This window comes from Curcuma longa, unplaced genomic scaffold, assembly GCF_044706935.1.
Source record: "Curcuma longa cultivar G26 ecotype Majalengka, Jawa Barat unplaced genomic scaffold, ITB_CL_G26_1.1 contig_27773, whole genome shotgun sequence".
In the NCBI taxonomy this organism is placed as follows: Eukaryota; Viridiplantae; Streptophyta; class Magnoliopsida; order Zingiberales; family Zingiberaceae; genus Curcuma; species Curcuma longa.
Window position 1 is genome coordinate 1 of NW_027433514.1, and position 24,936 is coordinate 24,936.

The 24,936-nt window shown below is 34.9% G+C and overlaps 1 protein-coding gene across 1 annotated transcript; it reads left to right on the forward strand.

Moving 5' to 3' along the window:
* The first annotated feature begins 6,344 nt into the window (after nt 1-6,344).
* LOC141819098 (protein PHYLLO, chloroplastic) lies at nt 6,345-21,525 on the forward strand. Its single transcript, XM_074706465.1, has 16 exons — nt 6,345-6,550; nt 6,911-7,135; nt 7,873-8,175; nt 11,246-11,313; nt 12,464-12,622; nt 12,727-12,852; nt 13,203-13,320; nt 13,602-13,754; nt 13,850-14,113; nt 15,632-15,799; nt 17,185-17,328; nt 17,405-17,866; nt 19,035-19,334; nt 19,403-19,560; nt 20,168-20,275; nt 21,108-21,525. The coding sequence occupies exons 1-16, from the start codon at nt 6,419-6,421 to the stop codon at nt 21,361-21,363; spliced, it is 3,144 nt and encodes a 1,047-aa protein (XP_074562566.1). The 5' UTR covers nt 6,345-6,418; the 3' UTR covers nt 21,364-21,525.
* The last annotated feature ends 3,411 nt before the right edge of the window (nt 21,526-24,936 follow it).

Sequence of the window (24,936 nt, forward strand, 5' to 3'; positions counted from 1 at the left end):
TATGAGGTTGAGTTGTATTTTGGATGTCCATTTACTTATTTACCCTTACTAAAAACTTAAAAAATCTTTATATATTTTTTACAAGGGTAGATGTGTAATTTGAACTTTTCAGGTTGGCAAAAAGGACCTATGGAGGTCCTTTTTGCCAACCCCCAATTTCCAGTTATCCCAACCTCATATGTACATTCACCATCTAAACCCAAACACCCATATGATGTCCATTGCACAAATTTCGAGAACTCAACTGAACATTTACATCTGGGGAACCTTAAACCAAACACCCCCTAAATCTCGGGCGTATCGGGCGGCTCGGCTCGGTATTTTAATCCTTGACCGAAACCGTAGACCGAAACCTCGGCACGGGTCGAGATTTTAAACCCTTGGTCAAAGGTACGCCATGCAAGCTAGTCTTGCTTATGTTGCATACCTATTAATAAGAAATGATCATTATCTTTCATATCATGGAAAAATATTAATAATTTTTATAATATTATAAATCCTGTATAACAAACTCCCAACATGATTTACACATGGTGTTAAATTTCTGAGCACCCTCTAGATTTCTAGCCTGTTTTTTTATTTGTGAAAAAGATTTGATGTGGGAGAAAGTAACCTCTGTCTATAAAAGCTTTGAATGTAGCCTAGATGATGGCCACGTGTATGGGCAGAAGGAGAAATCCCTAAGCCAATGTCTGATGGATGGCAATATAAGGTCCGCATCAACACAATTAGGACATATGGCAACATGAAGCTTGTGCCTTTTCTTAGGATCTATTATTAACCTGCTATGGTATTAGAAGGATCTTTTGGTAGCCTTTCTAGAGTCCACGATTGGCCTCTAACATTATCTTCTTGACCGAGCTGCTTTATCGCAACTTCAGAATAACAAGAAAGACAAAAGGAGGCAGCACCTTTTAGTCTTCTCTCCTCAGATAGCCAAGCCAAACACCTCAACCAAATCTCATCCACCTTGGTTGACCAACATCCATCTTGCTTCATACTACCTTGCTTTATTCTTTAGTGTCACTTCCACTTCAAATAAAGTATCCCCACTTTGGGTGAGCTCACCTTTTGCATAAACCCAAGAACTTTTACCATATGACTTCTTTGCTACAACCCCACTTAGTGTTCTGAGCTATGTTAGTATAAAATACATTTGATGGGGTTGTACTTTATCTGTTTTAATCATACCATAACATATTTAATGCCATCTATGGAAAAATAGTCAAACATGGAGTGAAAAATAGAAGATAAGGGGATAATGCATAATCTTGAATCTCCAAAATCTCTAAGACAAAGGATAATGATCCAAAACAATAAAAAAAGCCTCTTCATTTAAATGAAAAAAGCCTTTTGATTTGAGCACTGGTATAGATGAGGGTGACATCATCAAGGAGATTTGGGAACTATGAACAAGAAACGATATCTGGATTTTGCCTTGACAAGGGAAAGAAAAGGAGAAGTTGAAGCCTTTAAAACCCTAGACAACAATGAAGGGCCTTTAAGGAGTTGCAACTTAGAGGAGGACCAATTTGATGAGCCTTTGAAGGAGGCAAGAAGGGAGCAGGAGCTCAAGTTTGGGGGCACGAGCTAAATCTGGACTCCTCGCCCTTTGATATTCAAGAATAATATGCACCTACATAAACTTTCAAGTATCTAGACACATAATGGGGCCACTAATTGCTAAGATCACATTCAAGCTTTAAATTTTTGAATGTTGCCATATTGGATGTTCAATGCCCTTCTCTATATGGTCTTTCATACGACCCTCCAAGGTGTGCAATTCTAAAGCATTTCATGTTTAGAGAGCTCAGGTAGGACTTACCCACTTATACTTTTATTTCGTCAGTAGATGTTGCATGGCTTGTACTGTTAATAAACCTCTCTCTAAATTGGTTATAAGGTTTATTGATGTTGTCCTCTAGGCAGACAGTCCTAACTCTAAGCATTCCAATTTTCCCTTTGACTTCAAATTTTTGATATATTTTAGATGAAAATTTGCCGAGAATCTATATAGAAATGATTGAGAGGGCAAAATGTTGTGCCATAGTGGATAATGTCATGTTGATCAAGTTGACCAAGATGAAGCCACAAAGGGCCAAAAAGCTAAAGGGGCAGAAAGCTGAGGAAGGGCTTTTATAAGTGCCTATTGATTCTTCACTATCAGTTATAGTATATAATCAACTTCTAGTGGGTAAGATTTTCTTATTTTGTAAAAGAGACAAATTAAAGCTCCTTTTGTCTCATGTAAAGTACTTTCACTGGCGCATTTTTTTAAAATATAAATTTAAGGAAATAATTTATTTTCCTGACTATTTCAGGTGTTTTCCTATTCAGTTAAATTCTGAGCCAACATACAGATGAAGTCATATTTTTAATTTTTAATTAATTTTTAATGTTTAATTTAATATAAAATGATAAATATTATTTATATTAAGAATACACAATAATCATTACCATTTTTGTTATTATAGGATAATTTATTACTATATTTATTATTAGTTTAACATATCTCAAGTAAATTAGTGTTATTTAATATAAGATAGTATTACTTAAAATATTCAACAATTATAAACTGTGTTTTCTTATTATTATTACCATTTCTTAAAAATAATTAATATAAAATAGCTTATAAATTATTTAATACTTATAACCATTTTGTTATTTTGTTTAAATTATATTATTCTTAATATAAAAAAGTTTATGAAATTATATGCTGCTGTTATTGACATCAGGTTGAAGAAATAAATAATCTAAGTTTTAATTTGAAATATATTTGTAGAAGATGGCATGTCATATCTTGAGCAGAAGTCATTTTTCCTATGTTTAAAATATGTTTTCATCGATGATCAAAAATATTTTCAATCTAAAGTAAATTGTATCTCCTGAGAAGAATCCTATAATTAGACCACTTGGTCCACTGGATTTCCACTTGCAGGAATTATAGCCTTTTTTGTCAACCAAATACCAGAAGTGCCAAAAACATTTTCTGGAAGTATTTTCCATGCAACAAATGGTATGGTTTGTCTTATTAGTTGTTTCTCTGCTAAACTCGTTATTTGTCTTGTTTATACAGGTTTATTTGAATGCTGAATTGCTTGCAGGATGGCATTCTTCTCAAGCCAATAATAGTATTCAGGAGGTAAAAAATGAATTCTAATGGCTGAAGCTGAGTATGGAAATTCATCTTTAGTAGTCCATTAGTGATACCTGATTCCTAGTAGAAAATGGCATAAATTTTTCTTCCACGATTCAGATTTGTAGCTTTTCTATAGGATGCATTTTTCTTTTCATTTTTCTACTGTTGCACGTGAAACTGAGTGCTTATGGATTTTGCTTAATTAAGTGAAATGATAATTGCTTATATTACTTACTGTGATTTCCACGCAGAAAGAGCTTCCAACTTCCCGTCAGTTTTATTTTAGGCATTCTTCCACTGTGTCTGTTGGAACTATTAGGGTAAGTTTCCGGAAGAGTGATACCATACTTCTCACGCATTATTTTTAATTGTAACTTCTAAGCTGTTTATAGCATGTGCATTATATTGTCAATGGTTTTTATATGCAATTCTAGATAAAAAAAAAGCAAATTACAGCAATCACACATTTTAAGTTTTAATTTATAGGATGAAGCTGTTAGAGGCACTGTTAAATCTAGACTGATGGTGATTGTTTTTTTCCATCAGATTATGGATTCTCATGGCTCCATTTGCTTAGCAGAGGATTATGCAAACATAAACACTGTCTGGGCGTCACTTATAGTTGAAGAATGTGTTAGATTAGGTTTGACTGTGAGTTTCATTTGCATCTTCCTGCAAACTTTGTCTAACTCTTGTATTGAATTAATTCTAAAACTTCTATCTTTATAGTACTTCTGTATAGCCCCAGGATCAAGATCATCTCCACTTGCAATTGCTGCTTGTCGTCATCTTTACACTACTTGTTTTTCATCTTATGATGAACGCTCACTAGCATTTCATGCTGTTGGGTATGCCAAAGGGTCTCACAAACCTGCCGTGGTCATAACATCATCTGGCACAGCTGTGTCAAATCTTCTTCCTGCGGTGAGAAATTAATTATGGTACTCTTGAAGTTTAATATTGAGATTCTACAAAAATCTCAAAATTTTCTCTCTCCAATATCTTTCAACTGTAAATCTAAGTTTTGTTTTCCTTTTTGTTAAAATGTTTGTTCTCCCTTTGATGTTAAACTTCCAGCTTGCATTTTCTTTTTCTCATTTCTTTGTTATATATATCAAAGAACCTAAGTTCTGCTTCACATATTATACACAGGTTGTGGAGGCTCATCATGATTTTACTCCTCTTATTTTATTAACAGCTGATCGCCCTCCAGAGCTGCATGATGCAGGAGCAAACCAATCTATTGATCAGGTTCTGATTTTGTCTTTACACCATTATTCTTGGATTCCTCTTGTCATGCCACTTTAATTCATTCAGAAATTCTTCAGGATCAAGTGTTTGAAAGTGCACATGTGGCATCCTTGCCTGGTAGCTTGATAGTTTGTCTCCTTTAGTTTTCTATTGTTCTGCAATGGGCAATTTTCATTACTGTGAAGCTCATTTTGTTTTCATTTAGTAAGTCAACATTGGTATATGGGTCTTGGTGTACCATCTGGTCTAAATGCTTTGTTATTTTAACATGGAATTATGAGTAATTGTTATGTTCAAATCATGGTGTGAAATCTTGTGTTGTACTTGGCAAAATGGTCAAAACATATCGTTCTGATAAATTATTGAAATTGGATACAACTCGGCGTTCTGAGACAATGCCTCTTGTGTCGTTGTGTCAATCATGCTGACTTCTTGTGTCGTTGTGTCAATTAGGTTGATGAGTATCATTTCATGTCAACACTTGATGTCTAAAAGTGACATTCCAAAGTGTCAGCTAGACCACCCTTGTAGCCCACCCTTGTAGCATATATTTCCGTATCTCTAAGAGATGTCTTAGGTGCATAATTGCATACCCCTAAATGGGTAACATCCTTTGATCAGAAAGTCATCTAAATTTGATAGCTCTCAACATCATGAAAAATTATCCTGGTCCCAAAAAGTGATGCACTCATCTTTAGGGTGGTTAAATCCTACTACTGTTTTGCTCATTATGTGTATTGTGACTATTCACGACTTAGTGGATTAGGGGATTTATTGTCTACACTAGGTCAAAGCTATATTCTTGAGGGAATTTAAACCATCTATCATGGCTTGCACTTAATTTCTTTTGGGATTGGATGAAGCTCAATGCCTTACGGTTGGTGTGCAAGATGAATTCACTAATTAGTAGATACTAGTGTCAATGTGTGCAAGATGAATTCACTAATTAGTAGATACTAATGTCAATGTCTAAGGGCTTGGATAATAGAAAAGAACTCCTTATTGTAGTTAAATAATACTATCAAATTTGATTTTGTTAAAATTGTAATTGAATATAGGAAGAGAACATGAGGTGGAAAGGAGCACTTTTTCACGCTAACAAACAATATTTTAGCCATAAGGGTCTCAAGATAAAGTGAATGTGTTCCAAGTGGGTGTATCGTGTCTTATTGTAGATCAAGACCATCAAAGTAAATTACAAGAAATTTAGCTATAAAGGTTTCACCCTCTCATTGGTGCACACGGATGGAATCCATTTTCATTGTTGACCATTTTAGAATACATGCGTCACCCATTCAAATTCCTTTAGGAGTGATGAATAATTTTATCCACATCAGTAGTGATTTAAATTTTCTCTGAAACAACCTCTTGCAAAATAGGATAAGACTACATACAATAGATCCTTCCTTGAGACCCCATATTGGTGGGAGTTTCATGCACCGGGCTTCTCTTTTTTTACCAGTAGTGATTTAATTTTCAGATATCTTTAGCTGGTTGAAAACGGCTAGTGGCAGAACTACACATTGTTAATCTTATTCTTATCAAAATAGATGCATCTATATATATATATTTTTCATATGTGGTCTTTCTATGTATCTTTAGGTGAACCACTTTGGAAAGTTTGCAAAGTTCTTTGGTCTTCCTGCAGCAACAGATCAAGTTCCTGTGAGAATGATTTTGACAACTATTGACTCAGCCCTGCATTATGCAACTCAAGTACCATTTGGTCCTGTTCATATTAATTGTCCCTTTAGAGAACCACTAGAAGATAGTCCAAAAGAATGGAAAATAGACTGTTTAAAAGGATTAGATTCGTGGTTATCAAAGACAGAGCCATACACTAAGTATATCACTATGCAACTTCTCTTTGCATCCAATAATTGCAACTCCCAACTTGCTGAGGTTACATCAATAATACAGAGGGCTGAAAGGGGACTACTCCTAATTGGTGCTATTGAGAATGAAGATGAAATTTTTGCATCATCTCTTTTGATTAAACATTTATCATGGCCAGTTGTCTGTGATATCATGTCCGGTCTAAGGTTGCGTAGAGTATTAAGTTCATTTTCTGAGATGAAGTTCTTATTTATTGATCATATGGATCACGCTCTACTGTCGGACTCGGTCAGGAGCTGGGCACATCCAGATGTAGTTCTTCAGGTACTTCTGATCATCTTTATTCTTCTCTGGATTTTACTGAATTTTCTCTAGGTGTATAATAGAGATTGCTGATAATAGCTTCGCACATGCATAAAGTGCATTTTGAAAAGCCATATTCTGATATTAAGCATGTCACCATATGCATCTTTAAAGAAGACCTCACAATTTCTTATCGTCATTTGATTCTACGGTGCATAATTTTAGCACTTGTGCTGTCTGGGACTAGTTGGTTTTGCTTACTTTAAGTGGGTATTGCTGTTTATATTTTCACACCCAAGTTATGTGCACAAATAATTATATTTATCTATGTCCATGGGTGTATTGATTTAATATTGAGGTTCTGTTGTGCAACAATGACAGCTTGGAAGAAGAATTACAAGCAAAAGGATTAGCCAATTCCTAGAGTTTTGTTCTCCATCTTCATATATCTTGGTTGACAAATTCCCATGCCGTCATGACCCTTCACATATAGTGACTCACAGAGTTCAAAGCACCATTATTGAGTTTACTCACATTTTACAGAAGATTCAATTCCCAAGAAAGGCTGGAAGATGGAGCACTTATCTTAACAAATTGAATGCAGCAGTATGAATCTGCATCCTTTTAAATTTTTTTGAGTTCTATTTATTCAAGAGACCAGATATTTTATTTCTTAATCATGTTCAAGCTTGATCTTTTTTTATGATTGTGGCCTGAAGCATATTATTAGATTGTTTCCTTCCTCTTGCAAGAGGATTGTGGACAAACACTTAATTGCAAAGATTGTCTATTGCATCCATATAATTGAATGTCAGCCGGTTGTTGCCATATATCATGTCATCAAGGATTGGTATGTAGATCCATCATACCGAGTTTGCGCACTGTTAAAACCCTTCATGTTGCTTGCTTATTTTAGAATATGTAGATGATTACCCTTATTATAACACCCTGAACTTCGCCAGGTCTGCACTTACCTATGAAAGCTAAATTATTATCTTAACAAATATTTGAAATTTTTGGTGTTTATCATGGTGGTATTTGATGTCTATCGTGACCTCTTAGGTGACAAAATCAGGGCCTGTGTTGTTTTATAGCTTCATTATCACTTCCCTAGCAATATTTGTAGGATTACTTTTTGAATTTACAACACATGTTTTATCATGACTACAAAAGGACTTATGCTGCTTCTCTTGGACATAAATAACCAACTATTTCTGTTATAATATTTCTTTTCATGCATCTCAGGTGATTATATTTTACTTATAGTAATTTCAAGAGAAATTTCTTTATCTTCTTGGAATGCATTTGCATCATTGGTCTCTAATTCACATTCATTGTCACAGGTTGCACAGGAGATAGCATTTCAAATTTACTCAAAATGCTTTCTTACAGAGCCATATGTTGCACATGTAATTGGGGAAGTACTCAACGAAGACACTTCCTTGTTTATAGGGAATAGCATGGTCATTAGAGACATAGACATGTATGGGAAAGGCTGGTTGAGTTCTATGAGCTATGATTATAAAACAGTGTCAAATTTGGACGGAGAGTTTCAGGGTTTTCGGGTGGCTGGAAACAGAGGTGCAAGTGGTATTGATGGAGTGCTTAGCACAGCTGTTGGTTTTGCAGTTGGATGCAACAAGCATGTAAGTAATTTATTTGATTGCACCAACAAAACAAGGAGAAAATGAAATAAAGGAAACTCTTGTTAAACAATTTAGATAGTACTCTTTTCACTTCCAAAAAAGAGATCCATGTTGTTCATTATCTAGTATAGCTAGAGGCAGAGGATATCACATGTTTCTCTACAGTAGCTCAAGGCAAGGTTTAATATCTCATTCTTTGTTGGAGTTTCTTTGTTTGGCCAAACTAGGTGCTATAGTGGTTGATCAGTGTACCATGTGTCAATACATACTTTATTAACATTTTGGTTTGGTGGAATTTGTGTTAACATAATGTGAGTACATTCATGTGACTAAAGAACATACCAAAAGGAAAAATAAAATGCATGCAACAATAATGACGTTGTCTATATAAATAGATAAACAGAAATAAGACATGACACAAGAACCTGTCTCTAATGTAGTCCAAGTATCTTTGAGCATGACCTAAACTAAAGAAAGTCCAACCTCAAGTAGTCTCTTCAACTTTGTAACCTGATAGATCAAAGAAACTGGAGCTAAGCACAAAAGGGAATGTGCAAGATATAATATCTCATGAAGGAAAAAGAAACCATCATCATAGCAAGATAATTCTCTTGTTCTTTTTACACCAAATTATCACTAATTCTCATTGGTTTCTCTTTAATTCCTTTAGGTGTTCTTGATTAAATATCAAGTTAACTCTTCAATGCTCTTTCATAGTCATTTATCTCATATGAGGACAAAGGCCTTGTAATCACCGATAATGGAATAATACCTTAATTTAGATTACCCATTGCTTCCAACTATTGCAGCCTTAGTTTGTTGGTTTGTTTCCCAGGGCTTCCCCCAAGCTAAGAACCCTATACACATTCAATTTCAATTGTGATATTTGTTTTAGATCTACCTGTTTATTGTGCCCAAAAAAAGGAGGCAGAGAATGCTTAATATTTTATGCATACATTCTGAATTTTTTCATAAAAGTGCCTTCAAGGAACTTCTTTGTTGCTCCACAAGCCCCTTTCATGTTATGAAACAATGGTCTATATTTTTTTTTGTCAATTAAATTGGAATTAGTGTAATTTCTGGTTTCATAAAGTATTTACTATTGTTCCGGTTGAGAACTGCCTCTGGACACGTCACCGGGCCTCCTCGCTGCAGGAGTTGAACAGTGGACGGAGCTACGGGTGATGGTGGCTTCAGGGTCGCCTGTGACTTCATTGGAGCCGATGAAGACCAGCAGAAGCTCCAAGAACAGCCTCTGAAGACACGTCACCGAGCCTCCTTGCTGCAGGAGTTGAACAGTGGACGGAGCTACGGGTGATGGTGGCTTCAGGGTCGCCTGTGACTTCACCGGAGCCGATGAAGATCAGCAGAAGCTCCAAGAACAGTCTGCAAACACAGGGAACGTCAGTGGGAAGGCTAGGGGGGTGCCCTGGCGGGACCACTCCGACGCTCAAGTCAGGGACAGCAGTGGAAGGAAGAAGGTGAACAGTAGCAGAAGAACTTGAGCGTAAAAGAGAGTAAGAGTTCCCCCGCCTTACCTGTGGAGAGCAGTGGTCGTTTTAAAGGGGAGATGAGCGTGCTTGCCTGTCACGTCATCATTTAAGGAATGTCTCATCATGATTAATGAGTGGCAGGAACAATCTAGTTCCTTGTCCCATCGCCGGTAAAGTATTATCTTGTCACCATCCAAGCATGCAGCGGGCAGGCCGCGGAGAGATAGCATTAATTGATGGGGGCGTGGGCTTGTCAGAGATCATGATGAGGCGTACCAGGGCACTTAGTCAGCACAGTGCATTATCAGACGTATGAGAAGGGATTCGGTTAGATCATTGTCGAATGGAGGGATTCGGCGAGGTCATCGCCGAACGGAGGGATTCGGCTAGTAGATAGCCGAATGGGGGATTCGGCTAGTAGATAGCCGAATGGGGGATAAGTTGCTGCCGAATGGGCGATTCGGCGCGTGGATGGCCGAATGTAAGGACTTGGTGCGTGGATGGCCGAATGGAGGGAGTCGGCGCGTGGATGGCCGAATGGAAGGAGTCGGCGCGTGGATGGCTGAATGGAGGGAGTCGGCGCGTGGATGGCCGGACGGGTGTGCTTCAGTAGTGGGTGACTTGGCCAATCAAGTTAGTAAATACAACGGACTGGGCCCGTGTGGTGGGACCAGACTTGGACTTGAGTCTGACCATGGGCCCCTCGGATTATTCCCGGAACAACTATCTTACTGAGAACTTTCTGATCTTTGTATTTGTCTGTTGATGTTCAAGTTTGGTGTCAGAAGCCATCGTTCATGTTTGTTCAAGTTTGGTGTCCTCACTCCCCTCTAAACCCCCACATATTAAGGATGTAGTTACCGTTACAACATTGTCTCCCCTAATTACTTCCCTCAATGAACTGGTTTGTACTTATGCTCATCACAGGAAGAACTGATCATGATTTCCAATTTACTCACGTTGACTTGTATTCCTTTTGGCTTGGGAAAACGGTGCAAATAAAAACAACCCAATATAAAATAAAGTGATCCCATAAAACATGCTGATTTAAGATATTTGTTTTCATCCTATTTGATTTGCCCTACTTGGTTTAAAATATTATTTTGTTTGTTTCTGCTTTTTTGATTTCAAGCACACCTAATTTACTTTGCCTGAATATTATGAGAGGCACTTCAGCTCATTGTTCTATTCATTCGAGTAAAATTACAACTTTCATTTTTTGTATCTCTCACAATATGACCCACCAAATGCTTGTAAATTGTATTCCCATGAAATCACCAATTGAAGAACAAAAATTTATCCTACTACACCATGAATACTTAAGATGCAATTGTCCCGTCCACTACAATTGATTCTCTGCTTGAGGTGTACTTTTCAATTGTCTCACAAATCTAAACTTATTAGCTTCTCATGGATTTAGGCTCAACTTGCTCAAGTCTAACCTAGATTTGCTTATTTTATCATAATGGAAGCCCTTGTTGCTTTAAGGGATGACTAGTGAAGACACTGCCATTAAAAGTAGTGAAATAAGCTATCTCCTCTTAGATTGATATGTTGTTTATATTGCTCTTGTTCAGGTACTTTGCTTGATTGGTGATGTATCTTTTCTTCATGATACAAATGGCTTGGCAATTCTTAATGAAAGGTGTTGACCTATCTATTCAAGAATAACAACTGACAGGCAATATTGTTTGAATATTATGAAAATCTCATTTAGTTCTGAAGCCTTCTATTGAGTAGTTTTTATTCTTTAGGATGACATGAATCACATGAAAAATGTTCTTTATTCCAAGTAGTAACTTAGACAATGATGCCTAAACAGAAATTATATTTAATGGCTTAGAAGTATTCCTCGGATGGTTGGGAGATACACAGCTTGATGACGAAGATGATAGATATATAATGGCCTAGGAGTAGCACTGGCAATATGTAGCCTCACCTGCATATCTCCCCACCATAGACTATATATCCAAGATCAAATATCTTCAGTGCGTTGGTTGTATTTATATAGCAACATAGTGCGTTGCCACAAAGATCAAATATCTTCAGTGCTATAAAAGAAATTAAGGGTAGAGGTGGATGGAGTATGAACGGCAACCTCAATGAGGTGGGAGAGGTATCATAGGATGATATCAACATATGATAGCTAAAAATATCTGTATACTCATCGGACAACATCTATATTTATACCATTGCAATTATCTGGAGGTGGAGGCAGTAATGTGGTGGGATCAAACCATCATGTAATAACCAGAATCTTTACAGTAATTACAAATCCATCGTCCATAATTGATTATTTATATCAATTGGATTTGGGCACCACTTAGTCTCAAGCAATCTACAGTGGTACACTACACATAGCACCTTTAGTCCTGAAACTGGGCAATCCATGTCTCTCAATCCACAATTGAACCAGCATTTTAAGCTCTGCTTGGAAATTTGATAGAATACTGATTCTCCTCTTCTTTTTTTTTTTTTTTTTTTGACATGTACTTAGATGACCAATAAATGCTCCAGTTAGACGATGTAAAACTATGACAAATATGCACATCAAACGAGAAAGAGAAGATTAAAAAGATTTGATTAGCAATAATAAAATAAGATAAAATTTATTTAAATATAAATTATGATATAATAGGGGATAGAGCCCAATGGCGTAGAAGGATCCATATAGCCGACTCTATCTAATGGGACAAGGCTTGGTTGTTGTTGTTATTGTTGTGGTACTGATTCTCCCTTTTCTTCTTATTAGCCACCCAAATCAAAAATTTTCTTAATTGTCTTTCTTCATATAGGGTGAAGCGGAAACCCTTAACTGTTGTTGTGATAAACAATCATGGTGGTGGAATTTTCAGTCTTTTACCAATTGCAGAAAGAGCTAATCCTGATGTACTGAACAAGTTCTTCTACACATGTCATAATATCTCAATAGAAAGACTCTGTACTGCCCATAGGTAATGCTTTGTATATTCTTTCTCAAAGTAAACTCTAGTCTCTTACTCTGTTTTCTCATTTGTTTGCTTACTTGTTCAGCTTATTAGTTGTTTGGATTTTGTAGTGTGAAACATTTTTTAGTGCGGACGATGTCTGAACTTCAAAATGCTTTATCCAAATCTCAGCAGGAGCAGTATGACCGCGTGATTGAAGTCGAGAGTAATATTGTGGAAAATGCCAATTTTCACAGGTTTTTTCCTGCCAAGATAGTCTTTTTTTTTTGTAAAAAATATAGTTATTTCCATTTTGAAAGAACTGAGATTTTGTGATTTTTTTCCCTTCAGAATAATACATTTTTGTTGTTGTAGAATAATAAACAAATTTTCTTCTGAAGCTGCAAATCAGACACTGAACTTCCTATTAACAAACATGGAAAATCACCTTACCCACAAAATCCACAAGGTGGAATACTCATTGTATAGGCAAGTCTGTCATGCATTTTCTTTTGTGCTTGCCCTTTATTAGCTTGATATATATGTCTCTGATCATAGAATTAGATTGAGAACCTATGTTATGAATATTTTTTTATGTTTGTGACAGAATCCAACTTTGTGCTCCACTGACTTCAAGTTTATTAAATGGTGAAATGAAGAGATTCTTCCATGAAGGCTTTATCCTAAGAATATATTTGGACAATAATATTGTAGGACTGGGCGAGGTTTGTTATTAATTCCCAAGTTATTCTTATGTAAATATGCTGACTCAAAAAATTAATTTCAAACTATTGTCATGAGAATATCGTGTGCTTAAATCCTCCATATCTAGTATGTGCCTCATACATACTCTCCCTTCACTGATAAACAATGTTTTGTCATATCTTTCTACTTTTCATGTATATATGTTAGTCATCTTTCGCAATTAAAAGAACATAATAGGTTTTGTAAGGATATGTTTCTCAGACTAATGTTGTAATTATTTTACTTTTAATATTTTCAACAGGTTGCCCCAATTGAAATCCATGCAGAGGATCTTTTAGATGTTGAAGAGCAGCTAAGATTTTTGGCGCATAAGTTGGTAGGATCAAACATAAGTTTTATTCCATTGCTCAGAGGCTCATTTTCTGAATGGATTTGGAGATCCTTAGCAATACCAGTTGTGTATACAAATATCTATATACCACATTTTTTTTAGTAATATTATGTTCTTGTTGCGTAAATACTCTTGTATTAATACTATTTTTATCCCAGGCCTCGTCCATATTTCCGAGTGTTAAGTGTGGATTGGAGATGGCTATCCTCAATACCCTGGCAATGAATGAAGCATCCAGTTTCTTTGATGTGATCTCTGGTTATAGGAGCTCCTCAGTTGAACCTCAGTTGGATGCAGATGGTAATGATGGGCCAAAACAGATAGAGATTTGTGCTCTCATTGATCATAGTGGTTCACCAAAAGAGATAGCTGATGTTGTGTTCCAATTAGTTGATGAGGGTTTCAACACAATAAAACTGAAGGTACTAGAAATTGATATCCGAATTTGTGTGATAATAGTCGTGATCTTTAGCAAGAGATAATTTACATTAGCAGTGTTTCCTATTGGTTCGAACAAAGTAATATATGATATTGTTGTCTCAGCTAGTTGATGAGGTTTCTACTAGGTTTAATATCCTGTGTCATAACGTAATTTCAGTCTTGACTGGATCAATATAATGGTGATGTTGTGTCATCACTCGGCATGCATTGGCACATCCCCTATAATGCCGAGATGAATTCAATTAACTTTTAGTTATAGTCTTCATCCACTTACCTTAGCTTTAATTACTTCAAATATAAGTCTATAGCAATTTTAAAAAGTCTTTTATAGTAAAATTTCAGAACAATAAGCTATGAAATATTTTAACTTTTGAAAATAAAATTATGACCATTAGATGATTAATTGAATTAAAATTTTATTATACTATCATATCGATACTTGACAGATTTTGTAATGTGTTAAAGCAAGTCCCAAGAAGCATCCAAATGGGTTTTACTCATTTAATTCTCTTCATTTAGATTTTCTACTTTTAATAACCCTATCTCAATTAGGTAGTTGAATTAAAATTGGTTTAGTAAAAATAATTTTACTTCAATGTGTGTCAAAATAAGTTCATGTAAAATTTTACTTATACTTTTTTTCTACTTGTTACTCCATAACAAAAATAAGAATATAGGAATTAGATAATCAATTAAATAATTTTGGAGAAACAAGGTTAAAAAAAATAACAAACACATTGCTTGATCTTTTTGCGTATAGATGTGTGCCATAGTGTCACTCAGGATGGTATGATTGGAAGGTCGACATTGGATTGACCACTCGTGCCGATCAATTAGGGGTTTGGATAATTTACTGAAATGATATATTTAATTATGTAAGGTAGCATTGTGTTATGCAGCGTTGCACAATAATTCAACCCATGGGTTCTAAAGAAAAAACTAACTGAAATGGTATGTTTTACCAACTGATTATTTTGCATCAGCATTTTAATTCCAATTGGTCTTAATTTTTAGGTACACAATAGTTTGCTTATTTTATAGTATAAATGTCAAGCTATCCAATTTTGGTTTCCTCGTGAAAGACTGCCAACAGAATTGGCAGCCAGTCTATACTCCAAAATAACCTCAGATCAAAATACTATGTTACTATGCCAGCACCTGTAGGTACGTGTATGAGGATTAATTGGACTCACAAAGAACATGGTGTACCCATATTACATCAGAGCTTCACAAGGTTAGCTCTCAGTTCCTTGTCATTGAGGTTCACAAGAGAGGCCATGTAGAGGGGCACAATTGTGTAGCCAAGTCTACTGGAGTCAGTACATACCTATGTGGCACAATGAAAGAGGTGATTGAAGAGAGAACCACATATCATGTTATTCTCCGGTCCAGTTTGCATACTTACTAACTGAAATAGCATAATTAGCAAATTTTTGAATGTTTTACTATAGTTAGATACTTAGATGTCAAGAATGTGTGATGTTCTGGAAGTTCTACAGGTAGCACGAAGAAAAAATCCTTTTGAAGATGTAGAAGTCATCCGAGTCATCAGGCAAGTGGTTGGTTACAAAGTCAACATCCGTGTTGATGCAAACCGGAAATGGACATATGAGGAGGCATTGCAATTTGGATCTTGTGTAAAATATTTCAACTTGCAATTCATTGAGGTATGACATTGTTACAAACCCTAATTATATTGACAAACTTTTTGAGTATCAAAAGTGGTGTTCCCTTTGGAATTTGTTGGAGGTCCGATATGACAGTTTACTTTTACACAAAGAATGTACCATTAGGATTGGCCATCTTTTAATCATCACTGCTCTTAGCAAGAATCAACATGACCAGAATGTGCAATGCTTCTAGTCTTATCTATAACCTAAGTCAAACTATCAGAATGCCGAAAGGGTATTTCTTCAATATTTTGTTAAATAGTGTTGCCTTACCATGTGCCTTTTTGAGAGTCCATTATTAGGAAGGAATTTGTTTTCAGTATGGTTGAATGTGGAAGATTAAGGAATATTGCATGGGGTATACCATGAAAAGTGGAAGATAACAAACATGCAAATCAGATGAGTACGTCACTGATCCATATACTGGATCAATGCCTGTGATTAAAAAATAATGAATTATAAGATTGCTAAAAGGGAGATTAAGGTTCTGTATGAAATATGGCTTAGTGATATTTCTCATTAGACCTATGAATCCAACCCAACAACAGAAAACAAGAAGTATTTCTCATTCTTGATTTATTCACAGTATTGCTTCCAAATAATAATTTGAGCATTCTATCTTTGTTCTGCATTAATATTGATAGCATGGACATGACTTTATAATTTTCCACCAACGGTGTAGTATATATACAACATGCATCAGCTTTGTTAAGAAGTCAGATCAAGTTTACTTATTTATAAACATAGAAGAAAAAGTAAATATTTATGGTATGCATTGCCTCTGATGACTGTGTGTGGTCTTTTACCATTGACAAAGCAAACATTATTTTGGTACAGACATAATAATATGGAAGCGAGCATACCCCATTTTCCTTTTGAAGATTGTTAGAGAAATATCCAATTGATGCTAATGTAAGAGAAGTGTGTCTGTCATGCCCAGGCAATAAGATGAATCTTTGGATATGTTTGTCTTTTACCATAGACAAAGCAAGCATCACATTATTTTGGCACAGCATTGCAAAATGAAGGATAGCAGAAGCAATAGCCCTTTTTTTCTTTCTGAAAATTGTTAGAAATGTTCAATTGATGAATACCAGGATGAATCTAACAGGAAAAGTGTGGCAATCTGCCATTCCCAGACAAAAGATGAATCTTTCTTCGTCTACCATCCATTCTCTGATTTTTTTTTTATACCAATACTACATTTAGGGTGTATCTCCTTCTTCATTTTCTTCAGATAAAAACAATGTGGGATTGCAACGGCATTACAAATTTTTCAATGTGTTTTTTTTTTGTTATCAGGGAGGAATATTTTGTAACTGTGCTTTGAGTATTCTTTTATATCTTCCAATCAATCACCTTCATTATGTTCATTGTTTCAGGAACCTGTTAATAGGGAAATGGATATTCTCAAATTTTGTGATGAAAGTGGTTTGCCAGTAGCACTAGATGAGACAATTGACAATCTTAAGGGAGATCTCTTTCATGGACTTGAAAAGTTTGCTCATCCAGGAATTGTTGCTATTGTGAGTAAAACTTGGGGTAAAATGGAATTGTCTCATTGCATTAGTTGCATTATAATATTCCATTTTGGTTTCTCAGGTTATCAAACCGAGTGTTATTGGAGGATTTGAAAATGCAGCTACAGTGGCAAAGTGGGCTCAGTTGCATAAGAAGATAGCCATTGTCAGTAGCGCATTTGAAAGCAGTGTGAGTTTGTCGGCATATATACAGTTTGCATATTATCTGGAGAGGCAGAATGCTGCAGTTTGCAAAATAGAGGGAAGAGAATTAAATGCAGCAATGGCCCATGGCCTCGGAACATATCATTGGCTGAAGGAAGATGTAACTTCCAGTGGTATAGATATTTGCATGTCATCGGATAGGTACAGACTGGTAGCATCTGTTGAGAAAGCTCAGAATTTTTTAAAGCTTGTGCAAATCAACAAAGCAAATATTCAGAAAAGCTACTCTGAAGAACAAACTAGCGCTTATCAAACTGAAGTTGATGGAGAGTTTTTTAGCTGTTCATTCAAATTTCTGAAGGCTGGTCAAAACATAAATGTAAGAATATATGCACTATTATTTTCAATAGATGAGCTGGTTTTTCATTAGAATAACTATTTGCCTAATTATAGACAGAGAGAAAAAGGTAAAGTGCATAAAAATGTAGATTGTTTCTACATCTACTATCTAGTACCAAGATTTCTTGCTTCTAGTAATTAGTAACCCCATTTCCATTACTTGCCTCCTAAAGGTGTCATCATAGCGGACACCTAGTATAATAATTCGCTTCAATGTATTTTTGGTTATAATTATAAGTTTTGTATTTTTTTCACCTTTTCACTTATCCCCCTTCCTCATTTCAGTTCTTTGACATGAGAATTTGGCCTTTACTGTGCTGGTGAAATAGAAAGTGTCTTTGGAATAAACTGTTCTTGATTAACAAATTTTATATGGAACCATCAGATTTTGGAAACTCTTCTTCCCATGTATATTCTAATTTTATTGTGTGATATTATGTATGCATATTGTCGTTAGAGCAATGTCAAATGTTATAGTGCTGGGATGGATCGAGGAGATTCAACAAAATAATCTAATATACCTACCTTTGTGGAGGGGAACAGTAGTTGTACAGGAAACTAGTGTACAATGAAACCATGACGCATTTGATAAAATCATGAAAAAAATGAATACCCCATTTTTTGAAGTACTTGGACATGACACAGTATACTAATATGTGCTGCATTTTATAAAATAACGATTACTTCATTTTTTGAAGTACTTGGATATTACACAGTATACTAATATGAACAAAATCATACCCCATCTTATAACTATAATCCTAGTACAGCATGAAAAGTGTCATAACTTCTATAGTTTTTACAAGAGTCCAGGTTAAAGTACATTTCTTCCAGGGCCGTTGGTTCATTTAAGTATTTTTTTTTCACTCATTAGCATCTTAAAGTGATGAAAATTGCGGTGAATATTGATGATAAGTCAGACTTCTACTCTTTAAGTGTATTTGAGTTGGATTTGTAGCTTCTATGCTTTTGCAGTTCCATTTTTCTACTTTCATTCTTGTCTTGACATTGTACGTCATGTTTTCAGTTGGCAAATATTGTTGTTTTGTAAATTTTAGCTAACAATATCAGATTTCCAGTTGTGACGATATTAATTGAAGTTCTTCCCCTAACATAATTTCAGCTAAATGTTGTGTGCATTGATGCAGAATAGAACGGTTGTCTTTCTTCATGGCTTCTTGGGTACAAGTGAAGAGTGGATCCCAATTATAAGGAGTATATCAGCTAGTGTGCATTGCATTTCCATTGACCTTCCTGGCCACGGGGAGTCAAAGTTTCAATCACTAGTGGATAAGAGTTCTAAACAAAGATTGGACTTATCTGTTGAATCTGTTGCAAATATTTTGCTAAAGTTGATCTCTGGTATCACTAGTGGAAAAGTCATTCTTGTTGGCTATTCGATGGGTGCAAGGATTGCATTAAACATGGCACTCAAATACAAAGAAAAGGTATTCTAAGTATTTATTCTTCTTTCCATTCTAAGCCTTGAGGGCTGAAGTTAATGAAAATTGTGAAGGTCATTGGAGCTGTCATAATCTCGGGAAGCCCAGGGTTAAGAAATGGAACTACCAAAAGAATCCGTGTTGCCCAAGATGAAGCAAAGGCAAACTTTCTAGTGGAACATGGTTTGCAGTGCTTTCTGGATTTATGGTACACTGGCATCCTATGGAGAAGGTTATTTCTTAGTAATGTATCACAGTAGAACAGTTAGATGATCACTTTATTTTGTCAGTATTTTAGTTTTGCTATTTCATGCATCTCGTAGCTTATAATTGCAATTCAAATTGAAAAAAAAATGAATCACAAGGGCATACTATAAATGATAATTCAACTAGTGACCTACTGTTCATCGTGATAACTGTTGTTGAATTACTCTTTTCAACTAAACATTTTTTTCCTCAAGAAGTAGTGTTTTTTTCCAGGTATCCTCAAATCCACGTGAGGAAGTGTATAAAAAATATAGATATGTATTATTCATACAGATCTGGTCATACTATCAAAATTTATATAATCATTATAAAATATTTAGGTTTTCAACTTCTCTCTTCTCTTTCAAATATTTTGAATTTTTTATTCGGACAGAAAAATGCAACATTATATCGTAGTAGCCAAATCTGAAATTTGTAGCAGCTATATTATTGTGACCATTAGCCGATTGCTCATTGAAAATGTATCATTATTGTTACATTTATAATGGATTTTGTTGAAATATGAGGAAAGACTTGTATGCTGATGTTAATTTTGTAGGCATTTAATTAACAAATATTTCCTTCATTTTCAGCTTAAGAGGCCATCCTAACTTCAACCATATTAAGAGCTCACGTAGCAGGCATAAAGACATACAGGGTCTTGCAAATGTTCTATCGAGCTTAAGCGTTGGGAAGCAATTGTAAGCTTATCTTTTTCTGATTACCTAGAATTTTTTTCTAGCAAATATGACCCTACTTATTGACACTGACATCTATGACGAAGAAATTAAATTAGATTTCTTATTTGACTCTATATATATCTTCACTCTCTTTCATGTATAAACTTAGTGAAGCATTGTACTGAAATTCACGCTTGTTAATTGGAGAAATATCAAAAGAATGTCCCACTTCTTTTTTTACCGATCATACCCATAGATCTGATTTGGGGTAGGTTTTTTTTTTTCTTTTTTTTTTAAAAGGCACAACAGAGTCTCTGATATGGTTGGTTTAGGGTAGCTCAAAGCTCACAATAGTGCAAATCCATAAAAATCCTGCTGTAATCTTTGCAAACCGGTCATTCTATGCCTATTCTCATAGCAATAATGTCAATCAGCTTGCGCTCTGAAATTCACATATCTATGGCCGTTCATGCTTTCATTAATGTTCTGTTTTTGTCCCCAAATCCTAATGTAAGCCAATATGTAAATAGACTTGCAGTAAAATTTTCATAAATTTACACCATAACTTTGAAATACCCTTCCCAAGCCTGCCATATTAAGCTTCAACGTGTCCAAAAATTAATTTTTAGCCTTGAATACTTCCAAAAGCTGATCTTCCAATCATGCAATGACAAATTTAAGTTTATTATGGAGATAAAAAAAAAATCTGGGATGCTTTGTGCTAAAAAATCATTAATAAGGCTAAGGTTTTTTTCAATTATCAAGGGTGTTCTCTGGTTAATTTGGGGTTTGGCCACTGGTTAATTTGCTAGCGGGGAAATGATATCAGCTATATTTTACCAATTCATGATAGGTCTTTGTGGGATGACTTGAAACACTTGCAAACGCCTCTGCTCTTCATCGTGGGAGAAAAGGATACAAAGTTCAGGGAGATTGCACAGCAGATGTGCAGCGAAATCAAGAGTTGTTCCGTAGCTGACCATCACCGGCAACGAAAGCTATTCGACACAATTGTCGTACCAGATTGTGGCCATGCTGTACATCTAGAGAATCCTCTTTGTGTGATCAATGCAGTAAGAAAATTTGTGGAAAGATGGGAGCAGAAATGATGCAGTTATGGCACATTTGTCGGCTATGTTTTTTTTCTTCCAAAGATCAGTGTGGCACATTTGTGGCTTTGCGGTATGTTTTGACACGTAGGCATTATCTAATGTGTATTTTTGTGAATAAAGCTGAAGTATAATGTTTTTGCTTTTCAGAGCCCTTGTAGAGGGGGACTTAAATTAATCCAATGCTTTCCAAATTTAGTTGGCGCAGGATGTGTTCTTCCTGCCGAAGAGCTAGCTTATTAAAGTATATTGTTAAATTATGCAGCGAATAATGCTTTTCAGTGTGGAGGCAACTGATCACTTATTTCGTTTAAAGTAAGTTTGAAAGCGCCATAAATATTTATAATGACCTAGCCTCTCATTTAAATTAACCTGTATATTATTTCCAACTAATTATATATTTTTCTCAGCTGAAATTGCTTGAATGAAATGTTAGGCGACATCTGCAGAAATTACAAAAGTACAATAAAATAGAATATATAATTACTAAAATAAAGATCATGTAACGGCTCCTTGATGTCAATAAGGGTAACTTAGTCACAATTTTATTAGATAAGATTTGTCCCCTCGTCGGTGGTTCTTAGAAGTTTGAATGGATGATCATTTTTCAGGATACAACGGCTAAACTTGTTTATACCTAAACGTTATCATAGAAGTACAAAAGCTAGTAAAAGGAGGGGGGACAGTAGAAGGTTTGTTGTTGGATGTTGTTATTGAGATTGAGGAATGAGCTTGCATTTATAGACTCGAAATCCAAATGAAACCCCAAAATTAATGACTATGTAATTCTTGAACTCTATCACTCCCACATTAATGGTCATTAATGTGTCTGTTTTATGAAACAGAAAAAAATTAGCAAAACATGGGTTGGACTATATATGTAATTTTTGCCTCTACCAATTCGACATTTATCACATGTAGATCTTGCTCACACACAAGTCAATTGATTTTATAATGCAAATCGGGCCCTAAATTTGCATCTCTTACAAGTGCACATGCGAGAGACAACATTTCCCTCAATACCATTCACACCATCTCAATGATATGATTCAAGGTAAACCAACCCACTTGCCTTATTTTTCCAATGTGAACTATTTTACATTTCTATTGGAGCTATTTTTCATTCATTTTCATTTGTATTTCTAGCAATCTCCCATATGAATCAAAATGATAACATTCAACAATTGAATTTTAAATAGGATATGTAGGTCTTATACTTTGAATCTTTCCTTGTGAAGATATGTTTACTCTACTGATACTGCTGGTTCTTGATATCCTTGAACTATTTTGTCTTTTGTGTAAATAATGACATATCTTACTAATTCTCTCTGATATAACTTAATTCTCATGATTGTGTTCATTTTAGCTCTGAACACACGTTTGATTTTGCTAAAAAGTTCTAAGAATTGAGCCTCACAATTCTCTTTAAAGTGGACTCATTTCGCTCACATAGGTGATCTCTTAACTTAAGAGTAATCCACATTACTCTACTCAAAGGTATAAGGATCATTAAAAGTCATGTGTTTATCCTTCATACTTTATAGGCATCACTATTTCATCATAAGAACAAACATTAGATAATTCCACCATAGTGATTTATCAAATCAGTGTGATTAGGTTGTCCCATTAAACCTAGTTTTTGGGATCTCTAGTCATCAGGCGGGGTTTTTCTTCACTCTAACTTATTCCATAGGCTTAAATCGTATTCCCCTTGATATTTTAGCAATTAACTCTCTGTTTAACCCTTTGGTTAGTGGATCCATAAGAGTATCCTTTGACTTTACATAATCAATAGAGATAACTCTAACTGAGAGGAGTTATATAATGGTATTACGTCTATGACATATATGTTTAGACTTACCATTATAAATATAGCTACTCGTTCAATAGCCGATTAACTATTATAATGTATATAAATTGTTAGCTAGACTTTGTCCATCTTGAAATATCTTCTAAGAATTGGCATACCCTCTCAACCTCTTTACCACACTTGCCATATACATTATGATAGTTAATCGGCTATTGAATGAGCAACTATATGTATAGTGGGTACGTTATTATAATACCATAGATCTTCATGTTAACATATTCACATTTGTCATATTTATTGATTTTGAATCCACTTCCTTTCATGACATTATTAATTTTTTTATATCACTACTTTGGAGCTTATTTATAGTCATATAATGACTTTACTAATTTATAAATCTTGATTTCCTACCCTGAGCAGAAATCCCTTCAAGTTGCTCCATGTAGATTTTTCTTCAAATCCTTATTTAGAAAAGTCATTTTCACATCTATTTGATGCATTTCTAGATTCCTTAAAGTGGCAATAGGAGGAATTACTCTAATAGAGGTTATTCTCATAACTAGAGAATAGGTATTAAAGTAATCAAGGCTTTCTCATTATCAATGATCTTTAATTATCAATTTTGCCTTATACTTATTGATTGTTCCATCAAATTTCATTTTCTTCTTGAAAATTCATTTGTAACCTAGTGGTTTACTTCCGGTAGGAAGATCCATTAGTTCCCATGTATAATGTTGTAAGATATAATCAATCTCACTAGTAATTGCCTATTTCTATTGAGGTTGTTCAGAAGAACTTATAGCTTCTTTATAGCTTTGAGATTCTCTTTCATACATGAAAGTAAGAAAATCTACACCAAAGGATTTTTCTACACGAGCTCTTTCACTTAATGTAGACTTAACCTCACCTAGTTTATCTTGTTCGTGATCTAATGTTTTGTATGTTTGTTTTGTGGAACTTTCTTCCTCTTGGACTTAAGTGGAAATGCATATTCAAAGAATGAAGCATTGTTTTTATTCAATCATTGTGTTCTTCTATATGTTAGCTATCTAAGACTCAGACACATGGAATAAGCACTACTATTTTATCCATATCTAATAAATATACAATCAACAATCTTTGATCCTATCTTTACCTTTTTAGGATTAGGCACCATCACCTTAGCAAGACTCCCCACACTCATAAGTATTTATAAGAAGGTTTCCTTCCATTTCACAATTAATAAGGGCTTTTATCTATTTTCTTTCCAAGAAACCTTATTTAAAAGGTAACTAGATGTTAATACAACTTTCCCTCATATGTTCTATGGCAATCTAGAACTTACTAAAAGAGCATTCATCATCTCTTTCAAGGTGTAATTTTTTCTTTGAGCAACAACATTTTATTTTGTGTTTAATTCCATGATCACACAAAGCTAATCAAATTTCATATCCACCTCCTTGATCACTTTGTACCATTTTATTTATTTTTATTAAGTGGTTTTCAATCTTATTTTTATAGAGAATAAAATTCTCTATAGCTTCATCTTTACTTTTTAAAAATATACACATAGCAAAACCTTGTGTTATCATCAACAAAGGTGATGAAATACTTATTGTCATTATATGTTTGTATAACTTTTAGTTCACACACATCCCTATGAATTAGGCGAAGTGATTCACTATTTCTCAACATTTTGCAAGGATGACTGTGTTAATTTTGCCTCAACACCAACCTATGTTTTAAATCAATTTAGAATGTAGGTATACATTTCAAGTTAATTA